Source organism: Giraffa tippelskirchi, chromosome 8 (genome assembly GCF_054371585.1).
Source record: "Giraffa tippelskirchi isolate mGirTip1 chromosome 8, T2T-mGirTip1v1.2.pri, whole genome shotgun sequence".
NCBI classification, from domain to species: Eukaryota; Metazoa; Chordata; class Mammalia; order Artiodactyla; family Giraffidae; genus Giraffa; species Giraffa tippelskirchi.
The window spans coordinates 96051105-96064810 of record NC_137282.1 but is presented as its reverse complement, the minus strand read 5'-3'; the positions used below and the strand labels follow the sequence as shown (position 1 = coordinate 96064810).

At 43.4% G+C, this 13706-nt stretch overlaps 1 protein-coding gene and 1 long non-coding RNA gene across 16 annotated transcripts in view; one reads left to right on the top strand and one right to left on the bottom strand.

The window, feature by feature from the left end:
• Positions 1 to 13706, top strand: part of LOC145516574 (uncharacterized) — a 291214-nt gene that overhangs the window by 222871 nt on the left and 54637 nt on the right. For 11 of the 15 annotated variants that reach the window (XR_014061501.1, XR_014061498.1, XR_014061492.1 and 8 more), the window contains one exon: positions 2989 to 3100. Coding sequence is in view for 7 of the 15 variants with exons in the window: in XM_081517910.1 (XP_081374036.1) it covers positions 2989 to 3100 (112 nt within the window). In the remaining 8 variants the exon portion in view is untranslated. Of the gene's footprint in view, positions 1 to 2988; positions 3101 to 3289; positions 3526 to 11820; positions 13504 to 13706 lie in introns of those variants that run through there. The other 4 variants (XR_014061491.1, XM_081517917.1, XR_014061503.1 and 1 more) reach the window with 3 other exon arrangements.
• Positions 1 to 13706, bottom strand: part of LOC145516576 (uncharacterized) — a 71221-nt gene that overhangs the window by 10289 nt on the left and 47226 nt on the right. The window contains exon 2 of the long non-coding RNA XR_014061509.1: positions 9497 to 9654. This is a non-coding gene — a long non-coding RNA (uncharacterized LOC145516576). The remainder of the gene's footprint in view (positions 1 to 9496; positions 9655 to 13706) is intronic.

Below are 13706 nucleotides of genomic sequence, written 5' to 3'. Positions count from 1 at the left end.
TAAGGTTATGCAGTAATCACTGACTCAATGGATATGAGTTTGAGCAAACTCCAGGAGACAGTAAAGGACTGGGAAACCTGGCATGCTGCAGTTCATGGGGTTGCAAAGAGTCAGACCTGACTTAGCAACTGAACAACCACAGTGCCCATACTAAAAACAGTGTCTCTCAAAGTTTTTGGATTGAAACCCACATTAGGAACTATATAGCATGTAACTCTATGGCATTAAATTCAGTATGCTATATTTATCGGAGAAGGCAATGGCACCCCACTCCAGTACTCTTGCCTGGAAAATCCCATGGATGGAGGAGCCTGGTAGGCTACAATCCATGGGGTCGCCAAGAGCCGGACACAACTGAACGACTTCACTTTCACTTTTCCCTTTCATGCACTGGAGAAGGAACTGGCAACCCACTCCAGTATTCTTGCCTGGAGAATCCCAGGGATGGTGGAGCCTGGTGGGCTGCCGTCTATGGGGTCGCACAGAATCGGACACGACTGAAGCGACTTAGCAGCAGCAGCAGCAGCTATATTTATGGATATACATAAATACATATAAATGAAAGGAAACAAAGTATAATGAAATAATATCTTTTGTTCTTAGTCGTTCAGTTGTGTCTGACTCTTGCAACCCCATGGACTGTAGCCCGCCAGGCTCCTGTGTCCATGGGGATTTTCCAGGCAAGGATACTGGAGTGGGTTGCCATGCCCTCTTCCAGGGGATCTTCCCGACCCAGAAATCAAACCCAGGTCTCCTGCATTGCAAGCAGAGTCTTTACCATCTGAGCCACCACGGATGCTATTTGAAACTATTTTTAAAATATTGTTTGAGACCTATTAATGGTTGTAGAGTGGTCAGGAAAAGGGCTCCTGGAGCCTCCTGGAAGTTTAATGATCATCACTGCCAATCCACATTTGCCCTGCAATGAGCATTATACATGGGTCCTGAAGATTAAAATTATCCCTGAGAAACGAGAGTAGTATGTCAGGACTTGAGTTCCAGAGCTCTGGTTCATGTGTGCAATGTGGATACCATGCTTTATCTTGACTTTATATATCATTCAATTATTGAATAAATATCTAGTGAGCATTACTACATTCAAGATGGCAGGCATAATGAACTCAATGATAACTCTACTGAGAAACTACTCTGAATTATTATCTTAACTAATCCTCTCTATAAACCCTGAGAGATGGGTATTATCATTATTCCTATTGCTCAGATGAGAAAACTAAGACTCAGAAAGTTTTTGACCTGCCAAGTTGATCATAGAGTTGGAGCTCATTGATCAAAGAGCAGAGCCCATTCCCTCATCTACAGTCTAGGCATTAGAAACAAGCAAAAGCACAAACAGAAAACTGATACAAGTTTACTGATAATCCGGAGACTACCTGGGCAAGGTTAATCAATTACTAGCAGAAAGGCTGTGAGGACTCAGTGGGGGTTGGAGAGGAAGTGGTTTCAGGTACCCTTCTGTCCTTCCCACCTCCCAGTGGCCTCAGCTGTTGCCTCCTGACTTCTGGATCAGAGTGTGGGGTTGGAGAGGCAAGCAGGTAGATTGCCCAGAAGGGTATGAAGGATGCAGAGCATGTTTGAGCAGAAAGCAGTAAGTCAACCAGGCTGATGTTTCCCTGGAAGTTCTCACCATCTGCTTTATACCTCCCTGAACTAATCTAAACCCTCCAATGACATATTTTTTAAATTGTGTTCAATTGGCATCCAATTAACAGCAAGAAATTTGTGCTACTTATCATTTTACAGACCCCTCTGATTGCTTTCTTCCTTTACAAGTGTATATGTGTGTTAATCGCTCAGTCATGTCTGACTCTTTGCAATCCCATGGACTCCTGCATTACAAGCAGATTCCTTCCCATCTCATCCACTAAGGAAGCCCTCCTTTACAAAGTATCTTACCAATTTACCTTCAAGGCCCTAAGACTCAGCATACAGAGCAGAGAAGAGTCTACTCTGAGTTGTAAAGACTGGGTTCTGTCTTGGGACTGTCGTTTAAAAGTCATTTGACTTTCTATTTTGAGATAGTCTTCCCCTCAATATAGGAGACCTGTGTGCAATCCCTTGGTTGCAAAGATCCCCTGGAGAAGGGAATGGCTACCCATTCCAGTGTTCTGGCCTGGAGAATTCCATGGACTATACAGTCCATGGGGTCACAAAGAATCGGACTCGACTGAGCGACTTTCACTTTCCCATCTATAAAGTGAAGGTAATAGTAACCACCTTCTGACTAGTTTTTTTGGACACTGGTGCAAAAGCAGATTTGCAAAACATGCATTAGTCTTTGGAGGAAGAAGCCATTTTAATGGGCTCCAGTTACAACACTGAGTGGCCTAAAGATATTAGTTTATATATTAGTATGTAGTTTATATATATATAATAACTCTATAAGGGGGCTTGTTGTTAAGATAGGCTTTCTGTTTTGAAAGAAAGCTTTTACATTGTAGAAACCCCACCTCCAACATAAGTTGACTACTTCAGCCACTGCTGTCACCTAACAGTACCAGGAAAAATAAAAATAAAAAAAAAATTCTGCTGAAATCAAAAGCATTCTCCTTTATCAACCATTTCAATGTGGCTAGAACACAGTGGAGGGGAAGGGAGTGGCATGAACTGAGGTGGAAAATATGGGCAATAGTTTCATCTTGCAGGGCTTTGTATAGATCATGGAAGGACACAGGACACTATCCAAGGGAATAGGATGCTAAGCAGTTAAAGCAAATGTGTGCTCTTTTCCAGGCAGGGGTGTGAGAGTTGGAGGCAGTTTGAAAAGAATGGGGGACTCCTCCATGTGAGAAGCCTTGCCAGGTTGACAAAGCTAGTGTAGCAACCCTAAGGCCACCAGCTACCTGATAACACTGGCCTTCCACTCTCCTCCACAACCCCCGTGCGGAAGATGTGATGCGCAGGGGCAAGGAGAGACGGGTGCATGCGCCCAGAGCCCTAAGCTGAGGTCTTCTGCTCTGACCCTTTCAGGACCCTGGGATCTCTGTGGACCTGCTTCCTACCCAAGGGGAGGAGAAGAGAACTGAGAAGATATGAAGGAGGAGACCTAAACAGCTTCCCAGAACTATTCCAAGTTCCCAAGGTAAATGAGAAATCCTCTGTGGTAGGGAATAAATGTCTCCCCCTCCCAATGTCCATGTTCTGACCCCTGGAACCTATGAATATGTTTCCTTATCTGGCAAGAGAGACTTTGGAGGTGTGATTAAGCTAAGGACTTTGACAGGGGAGATTATCCCGGGTTATCTGAGTGGCCCCTTAATGTAATCACAAGGGTCCTTATCAGAGGGAGACAGGAAGGTCACAGGAGGATGTAGGAGATGTCGAGGACTGAAACAAGAGGTCAGAGTGATGGGAGGAAGGAACGGAGGTGGTCTCTGGAAGGTGGAAAAGGCAAAGAAATGGATTCTCCCCTGGGGCCTCCAGAAGACACCAGCTCTGCTGACACCTTGATTTCAGACTTCTGGTTTCCAAAACTCTAAAGAAATAAATATGTGTTGCTTTAAGCCACTAAGTTTGTGATTTTTTTTTTTCACAACAGCTTAAAAATGTAATGTATCTCCTCTCCCAGGCTTTTTCCTCAAACTTCTCAATCTCTGTCCCTTAAACTCATGCACTCTTAGGAGGGCTCCAGTCTTTGGGGAACCAGAGTGTGGGTATTGAAGCCTCTCAGAACTAGGTCTAGTCCCGGGTCAGTCACCTGCCTGCTTGGGTAGCCCTGGGTGAGGTCAGTCATTGACCCTCACTCTCCTCTTCTGTAAAGTGGGGAAGATAATACCTACCTTGCAGGGTGGTTGTAAGGCTTAGAGCCTATGTGGAAAGGCACTGGCCCTGACACATAACTGGCCCTCACACAGGGTACTGGGAAACTCCAGGATCAGACAGGTTTATAGCCTTTATTGCCAGGGGCTGAAGCATCATGGACTTCAGTTGAGATAAGCCAGTATTCTCTGCTGCGGGTGGGCAGGCAGAAGGCCTGGTGTCTAGTCTGTGAGCAGGGTGAACTGGTCTCAAGAATACAGGGCCAGGCTCTCCCCCAGTCTCTTTTCTAGGATACTGTCTCATCATTGTTCTTGATCAGCCAGCACGGACATGCCAAGTCTTTCTGCACTGCAGAAGTCCATGTGCCATGAGAAGAAGGACCCAAGGGTGGGAAGACCACATGGGAGGCTCAGTATCCTGGACGTAGAACCCTGTAGGGCTTTGGTTGTCTACGCTCCTGCCCCTGAGGATGCCCTCTTCTCAGAAAACATGGAGCTGTGTATAAGAAGGGAAGGGGACTCTGCAGCCCTCACTTTGTTCCCTCAATCTGAGTGACTTCTATGGCATTAGAAACTGTGGCAGCTGGACATGTCCAGAAAGAAACTTCCCAGTGGAAAGGCTGTTACCTTTGAGACAATATTGTGTGAAACCAAACCAAACAAACATTGTCTGAACGTCACCTGAAGAACTGACTTAAAATGAACTTCATGTCCAGGAACATATCACCTGTCAGAAAAACAAGTGCCATATAAGGCATTCCATTAACCAGACATGGCAGGCGGGCACCCGGCACACCTTTTCCGCCATGTGACTCATCACCAGGAGGGAGTTCAGTCAGAACAAGGACAGATTGTTCTGTGCTGCCCAGCCTAAGGCTTTGGGGAGGGGAATGCCCTCTTCCATGAGACCCTTCCCATCTTCTCAGGGACAAGCTAGCTTGTCCCTCCAAAGACAAATGCTGACTTCTCCTTTTACCTTGAAAATGCAACTTCCCCCCTGACCTGTTGTTGGTTTGGAAAACCTAATGCTACAATCTAGAATCTTGGAATCAGGGATGCCCTTGGAGTCCATAGCTTTACATAATGTTACCCTTGAGGAGAGGGTGCCCCAGCAGGTGATCTGTCCAAGGTTATACACCTGGGCAGTGACGGGTCAAGGGCTAGCTCTGAGCCCTGCTAAATCCTGCCTTGTGCTCTTGCCCTCTGGCAGGCTGAGCTCTGACTTTGGACCCTTTAGCTGTCAATGCTAAAATGAAGTGGTACTTAGTTGATCACATTAGCCAACTCTTCCCTATCGGAGAGGAGGCTCAAAGAGCTGAAGATAATTTCTGAAACTGGGGAAAGGTTTGAAAGGGGGGTATAGGTGCAGGGGTAAGAGACCGATGTGGCTTTTGCCAAAGCCAACTTCTCCCCTTTCCCCAAGTCCTGTCCTGAGCTTATTGAGTGGTTCAGCTTCGACTGTCCTTATTCTCAGGCTATCTTCTATTCTAATTACTGCTTCAAAAGAAACATGTCTAGATTCTCTACTTTCCAAAATTTTCAGAGGAGGGAAGAACCTTAGGTACCATCTAATCCAGCTGACTTGCTCTTTACAAATGAGTAAATTGAGGCTCTAAAGAGATTAAGTGACTTGTCTGTGGCAGTGTTGTCTGATAGAACTTTCAGGGGTGTTGGGAACATTTTATCTCTGCACTGTCCAGCATGGAAACCGTTAGCCCCCTGTGGCTACTGGGCACCTCAAATGCAGCCAGTGCTACCAAGGAACTAAATTTGTTGTTGTTGTTCAGTTGCTCAGTCATGTCCTACTCTTTATGACCCCATGTACCGTAGCACACCTACTTAGCACACCTACCGTAGACAGGCTTCCCTGTCCTTCACCACCTCCTGGAGTTTGCTCAAGCTCGTGTCCATTGAGTCGGTGATACCATCCAACCAACCATCTCATCCTCTGTCATCCCCTCCTCCTCCTGCCTTCAATCTTTCCCAACTTCAGGGTCTTTTCCAATGAGTCGACTCTACTACATTTTTAATGTTATCTAATTTTAATTAGGGGCTTCCCTGGTGGCTCAGATGGTAAAGAATATGCCTGCAGTGCAGGCGACCTGGGTTCAATCCCTGGGTTGGGAAGATCCCCTGGAGGAGGGCATGGCAACCCACTGCAGTATTCTTGCCTGGACAATTCCATGGACAGAGGAGGCTGGCAGGCTACAGTCAATGGGGTCTGATCCAAGTTAATTTAGATTTCAGTAACCACATGTGGCTGATGCCTGCCATATTGGACAGCATAGGTGTAAGGTCACAGAGCTGGAGTGCAACACTAGGTCTCTTTGATTTTAAATCTCTATTTTCACTCCTTCCACATGGAGTTCTAGGTAGAGGTGGAATTTTTCAGTGGAGCAGGAGACTTAATGATGCCAGATTCCTGGACAAAATTTCTGGGTAAGCAGTAGTGATTGGAGGTATCCTGTGAGGTGTCAGTAGTAGTGAAGAAGATATGTCTTCCCAGTATTAGAATGTGTAGGCTTCCCCAGGTGGGAAAGGAATAGAGAAGTTCATTGATTCATTCTTTCTTTAAAGAAATATTGAGTGTCCCCTATGTATCAGGTGAGTGCTAGCCACTTACAATGGTGACTTGACATATTGCCTGATTAAGTTTCCTAAAGATGAATGATTTAAAAGTGCCACATGAGTTCAGTGATGAGAGAACCATTTGTTGCTGGTGAAAGTCCTCAGCTTTCTTTGGCAAACACTCCATGTCATGCTACAGAAACGCCTGCCTGTACAACCTCACTGGGTCAGTACTGATGGTCAATCTGTGTTGACTCAGGCTCTGCATCAGGCTCTCAGACAAATGGAGTGGTTTCTTCTAGATCTAGACCGATGTCTTTCCATGAATTCAGCCAGGAGGATGTAGTCAAATCACAGCTGGGAGGATAATCACATGGGTTGTTTTAATTTAGTTTAGGATTAAAGTCTAAGCTCTACAGAGAACAAGCCACAGCATTACTCTGACATCTGTATTATGTAAACTGGCTTCACCCCTTCATGGGTGACAATGAGTTCTCTATAGGCTACCTTGAGGATAGTCATTATTTGTAGTCCTTATTCAGGACTCTTAACATGTCCTTGTGCATGTGTGTGTACATATGTGCATATCAGAAGAGTAGTGATAGCTAAGACATAGGGTTTTTTTTTTCCATCCTAAGAGAACTTAAATACAGTCTGAAAGAGACATAAGTATACAAATACTAAAATTCAAAGAAAAGTGATGTAAGAGGTAGACAGACCATTCAGGATGAGGAACCATTCACTCTTATTGGACAGAATCAGGAGAAAAAAAAGATTGACAAGGTATCCTTGCAGGTGGCTCTTGAAATAATCTGTCAAATGAAGATGGAGGAGGGCATTTCAGGTGAAGAAATTGGCGGAAAAAAAGAATTTGAAGTGGGAAAGTTCAGAGAACAAGGAATAGGAAGCTATACTATTTGATTAGAACATGGAAACTGCAGATTGCGTGGTGCTAGAGAACCAACAAGAAAGGTAACCAGGGGCCTGAAGGTCAGTTTAAGGAATTTGGAGTATACCTTGTTGTCAGTAGGGAGACAATGAAAGTGTTTGGGCCCTGACATAATACAGTGAAGATCAGTCAGTGTTAGTCTAATGGCAGAAGAATGAATCATGGTGGGGAGAATCTGACCCTGAGAAACAGTTAAGAGGTAATTTCTATAGTCCAGGGAAGAGGTTGTATGGGTCTGAATAAGAGCCGTGACAGAAACAAATGGGTAGTTGTTGTGTAGCTCTTAATCTGATTGAAGGGAAAGGATCAGAGTCAAAAATGATGTTGAGATTCTAAGCCTCGATGATCAAAGAGATGGTGATAGTATAAAGAGAAATGAAGTCAAGAGGAAAGATTGGTTTAGTAGAAAAGCTGACCATCTTGATAGAAATGTCCAGAAAATGTAACAAACTGAAGATAGGCATCGAAGGTAGATATCAGGTGCTAGAGAATAGTAGGATGGAGATGTAGCTCTTAGACTTGAAGAGAAGGTTGTCCATGAACTAACCATGTCCCTGAGAAGACATGAGGGCCAAGGATAACTCTTAAGAAGTGATGGAGGAGACAGATGAAGGAAAGGAGGTTCAGTGCAAGACCAGGGGAACAAAACACTTCAGAGCCAAGGGAGAGAAGTGATACAGGGTGGGTTAGTCAAAAAGTTTGACTCCCGTTGCTGGAGATTCATTGATAAGCAAGACAGACTGGTCTTTATCCTCATGGAGATTATCATCCACTGGAAAAGACAGGTGGATCAAATAAGCAAAGAAACTAATCAATAATTACAAATGATATAAGCGATGAAGGAAATAAGCTGATGCTTTTTGATAGAGATAGAGAATATTTGATGTTTGAATATTTGATAGTGATAGAGAATATTCAGAGAGGGGGGCATGTGCTTCTTGAAGGGGAGATTAGGAAGACCTCTTTCAGCAGGTGTCATTTCAGCTGAGGTGGGCAGGTGAGAAGAACCTGGCCTTGAAAGAGGAGGGGGGCGAGTTCTTGGGAGAGGGAAGAGCATGGCAAAGATGCTGAGGTAGGAAAAGCGTGGCAGAGTGGAGATGAAGGCAGATGGCCAGGGTAACAGCATCCTGGAGAATGAGGAAGAAGGGGACATGAGATAAAAAGGAAGGGTAGGCAGGGCCTAGGTGATGTAGACCTGGGAGTGAAGTATGAACTTTAGGTTTGAAAATTTATTTTTGTTAAAAATTTTATTTTGGGCACACTGTACAGCTTGTGGGTTTTTAGTTCCTTGGCTAGGTATTGAACCTGGGCCATTGGCAGGGAGTGAGAGCATGCAGTCCTAACCCCTGGACCCTCAGGGCATTCCCAAGATTTGGACTTTAGAGGAAGAACCAAGGTCAACAGCATGAAACTGAAAACAGTTTACAGAGAGTGAGGATTGAGAGAACACTGGATTCTGCTAGAAGGATGGAATTGGTGATATTCAAGGGACAGAGGAAAGAGGTGGTGAAGTCAGTTTGCAGTGTCGAGGAGCTTGAAGCATCTGGGGACCTTTTCTTGGAGGAGTTTGGTGGTAATAGGTGGCAAGGAGACAGGACTTTCTCAAGGATGCCAGCCAAGACCATACTCATCTTAGATACTTAGGTAGTCATGGTGAGAGTCACAAACCAAGGTTTGTTTATATCAGTGTGCTGGACCCATAAAGAAGAAATGAAACACCTGGCCTGCTCAAGCTGTTCCTGAAGTCCCCTAGGAAGGTGTAGTGGGAAGCCAGCATTCCTGTAGGAGATGAAGATGAGAGCAGAAGTCACTAGCAGGACTGGCCAATTTCTGGTTGAGTGTCTGGCCTTTGCAGCTCATAGCTGATGGCAAGGCCCCTAGGCTTTGGGGATGGATTAGGAAAGCCCCATGCCTGGTTAGCCATCTAGGGAACAGACTGTGCGATTCTGACTATCGCTTCACACAGAGTGCTTAATTCATAGGTGTTGACAATTGCAGTGTAATTTTAATTACACTAGGCAGTGTTTCATAATACCTCTGTCAACTGATATATTGTAAAAGGCCATGAAGTTTTAATAGCTGGCTGTTTTAACAAAGCTCTTAGCTTTTAAACCTTAGCTGAAGGAGGCTGAGTGAGATCTGGGATATAATTACAAGGGTTGAGAAGTGGCTGCGAATACTATAAATGCCAAATTAAACTCACCAACATCCAACGCCTGCTCCGGGAGGAATGCCGAGTCAACACTATGCCTGCTGCCCTTGGTCTTTGAACTTCCTGGGACAACGGGCAGGAACCAGGTCTCTGGTTGCAAAGGCTTTCCTTGCTTCTCCTGCAAGGCCCAGGTTTGTGTGCCAGGGTCTCTGAATGGAAATCCAGGGAGAAATTGGTGGGAAAGAGACAAGGGAGGCTCAGCACTAGCATACCCTGGTCCACCTGGGGCAGCGTTTCTCAAGTCCACTGTGTGTCACCTTCATCATCATGGAGCTTTGGCCAGGACATAATGACTATTATGTCTGGATCAAACACACCAGAATCTTCCATTTAAGATTTCCTGATGTATCGTTTATTTACAATGTTGTGTTAATTTCTGCTGTACAGCAAAGTGATTCAGATATACACACACATTGAGCTTCTCGTTACAGTGGCTTCTCTTATTGCACAGCACGGGCTCTAGGCACACAGGCTTCATAGCCCGTGTGCCTACAGCACAACTTCTAGGTTGTGCTCATAGGCTCAGTAGTGGTGGCACATAGGCTTAGTTGCCCCAGGGCACGTGGAATCTTCCTGGACCAGGAATTGAACCCGAGTTCCCTGCATTGGCAGGCAAATTCTTTACCACTATGCCACCTGGGAAGCCCTCAGCCAAAGTGAGGAATCAATAACAGAGAATCTTGCGGCTAGAAGTGTAGTCAAGGACCAGTAGTATCTACCTCCCCAGTGAATTTATTAGAGGTTTAGGGCCCCATCCCAGACCAGCTGCAGCAAAATCTACATTTTAATGAGATTCCTGGATTATTTGAATGCACACTCAAGTCTGCATAGAGTGAGCAAAGAAGACATAAATAATGATCAATGGCTGGATGGGGTGGATTGGAGAGGAAGAAGACAGCCTCTATCACAGGAGAGCTACATGGGCCAGATAGGCAAGGGCCACCACATTTTGGTCTGAATGATCACTTTTGTTATTAGACTTCCCTTAGACACTTGTAAAAAGAAAATTGCATTTTCCCAGGCTCCATCCAGGCTCATTGAATCAGAAACTCTGGGATGGAACCCAGAAATTCTCAATTTTTAACAATCTGTCTTAGTCATTTATTCTGAAAACTTCTTCTCCCAGATTTCTAGTTCTTACCCCAGTTTCATGTTAAATTACCTGGGATTTTAACCCAGCCCTCTTAAGTCTTCTGTTCTGGGCCCTGGAGTCTGAGATACCAGTTCCCTTTGGGAGCATAATCCCACAATGTCTGTCACTTTGGGCACTGCTGTCTCTACACTCCGCCATTCATTTGCTATCAAGCATTTTTTTATTTTTGATGTTAGTTGGGAAAACAATGACTTTACCCAAAGGATTTACTTTGATGCTGGAAATTTTAAGCACTGTGAAAAAACTTTCAAGTCACAGTGGTCCCAAAGCCAACCTACTCTTGCCTAGCATTATAGCCTCAGCTTTGTTCCTTAAGTATTTCTTGTTTTTGTAACAGTGTGTTTGTGTTTGAAGCCTGGTTCTTCCATTAGTTGAGTGTCTTCAAGCAAATCATCTAACCCCCTGAGATTATTTCTCCAACTGTTAAATCAGGACAATTCTACTTACTTCAAGAACTGTTCTGAAAATTGGAGAGATAATGAATCTCAAATATATATTTAGTTAGTACCTCAGTGAATGACATGTATTATTATTAATGTAGATTATTTCATCTGGCAATGAAATCCAGTCAAACTAAAGGAAGGTTCATATCCTTGAGTATCCATAGGTATGATTAAGGTAAGGAGGGGTCTTCTCCCTCCTCATGATAATTTTTGAGAGGCTGAGTGTACAATCACAAAATTTATCTGAAATAATAAATAAGAAAATAATAAATTAAAAACTTTTCTTGAAAATAAGAAAAAGAAAATACCACGAATTCTTTCAGAGCTAGGTTTGGCTTCCTATGGTCTCAGGTATTTTACAGCTCTAGAGAAGTGCTGTTATCATGTAGATTTTTATCTGCTAGAGATACAAGTAGTTTCTGTCCAATAGAACAAACACCCTAAAAGTCCACAGTTTATAGGCCTATTAGATGTTAACCAGTTCTGTATCTAACCCAGCAATCTTACCCCAATGTTGCTTATATATACAGGGCCTGCTCTTGAAGCAGCATTAGTTGGCTAAAATAGTTGACATGCATTAGTTTTGTACTTGGTTGAGAAATGTGATTTTACCTTTTTGAAAATTATCTTTTGAAAGTATCTGCTTATATGCAGTTTGTCTAAAACTTGACCTTTGGAATATTAATTTAAGGGAGATCTGATCTGGGTTCCCGTTACAGGTCTGGTTTTCCTGATGGATCATGCATAGGAAAAAAAGAAAGGGAAATCCAAAGAGATAGGAGTATTTGTACTTTGGACTGTGAGTTATAATTTTATTTCTCAACTCTCTTCTTTAACTTCTGCAGGACTTTATTCATATTGTAAAGGCAGTATATATATCATAGCTAGATACTTATGTGTCTGTGTCCTGTTTAAAATGGTGAGTTTGAGGGGAAAAGTGATTGTGTCCCATGCATCTCAGTATTCCCAAAACCTGGCACAGAATTTGACACTTAGAAGCAAAGAAACACCTAAATGAAATGAACAAAGCTTTCCAAGTCCTTCCTCCTCTCAATGTGGTCATGGACCAGAAGCCAGCAGCTGGGAGCAATCAGAATGCAGCATCTCAGGGCCTCCTCTGCACCCACTGAATCGGAATCAGCATTTTAATATGATCCCTGGGTGACTGTGCACTGTCCCAGGACGCTGTCGGTTTGGGAGCAGTGGCTCTGCTATAAATGATGAATGAGATTCACACAAGGAAAGTTGAGGCAATTGTCCCCAATTTATAGCAGTTCAGCAATGAATACAAAATTGAAATCATTGCCTCACGTATATTGTCTCTGAGATCAAAGTAGAACAGATGGGATTCCGTTTGGGTCAATAAAATCTATAACATTTGGATGGTGGAGCCATTAAGCCCGGTTTGGCAGGAGGGATGTTGCATTCTTTGAGAAAAACTCTACAAGTGAAGACTTTTCTACCCTTCTTAGATCTGACTTGGGCCCTCAAGCCTTTATTCAAGACGAAGGTCTGACTCAATTTCTGTTGGCTCCAAGCCCAAAGCAACTGGAAGGTCAAGTTATCCCTTAGTGGATCTGATGGTTAATCATACAATTTAAATCTCTGTTTGTCACATCTAGAGCTTAAGTTGTCAGGAATATTTGCCCAATATCCTTAATGAGAGAGCCAAAAATGGAGGAAGAAAGACAAACAGAAACTTTGGGAGAGTTTCAGATACAAAAAGGAGAGAGAGTTGTCTGCTTGAAATACGTGATACCCTAAAGAATCTAGAGTTAGAGAACAGGGGTCTTCAAAAATATTTGCAAAGAGATTTAACTTCAGTTTCCCATCAGAAAGTAATGTTTTTTCTTTTTTGTCTGAGCCACGCTTCAGTTGTTCCCGATAACGTCACAAGCCTAACTGTAAAAGAATGAGGATTTTATTTACTCTCCCAGCAAAGAGATTAAACAATTTAGCAACTAGATAGAATCAGCATAGCAGAGTCTCGTAGCTAGAGGAAGCCCTCTGGATCATTTCATCCAGGGTCTGTGATCCAAATGCTTTCAGGAACTGAACAAGTGAAGCAAATATGAGAAGGCAATCAGCTGGATGATACTAGGGGTGGTTAAGACTGTGGGAACTGGAGAGCGAATGCTTAGAAAAGTCATTCGCATTTCTAAAACAATATTGGCCAAACAAAACACATCTGTGGACCTAAGATGATCTACTTATTTATATTTAAGAAACCTGAGATCCAGAAAAGCTAAATTTTCCGCCCAGGATCACCTAACTGGAACTGAAGCCCTGAAACAAATATTCCAACTGTGACAGCTCCTCATGTTTACCCGTGGAGGGGACATTCAAACTGTATTTGTATATACAACTTTGTGTGTGTCTGTGTATTAAAAAAAAAAAAAAAATAGAACAGGTTCAATTTGAAAAACTGGTTATTTGGAAAATATCTAGTTGCTAACAACAGAGAGAAAGCAACAGCTCTGGACCCCTCAAGCCACCACACTGAGAGACTAAAACAAAGTAAACCAGCCGTCTTTTCAGCTCATCTGGCACACATTTTTTACAAGGCTATAAATAATGTATTTACAGATCTTGGATATTTTTGAAA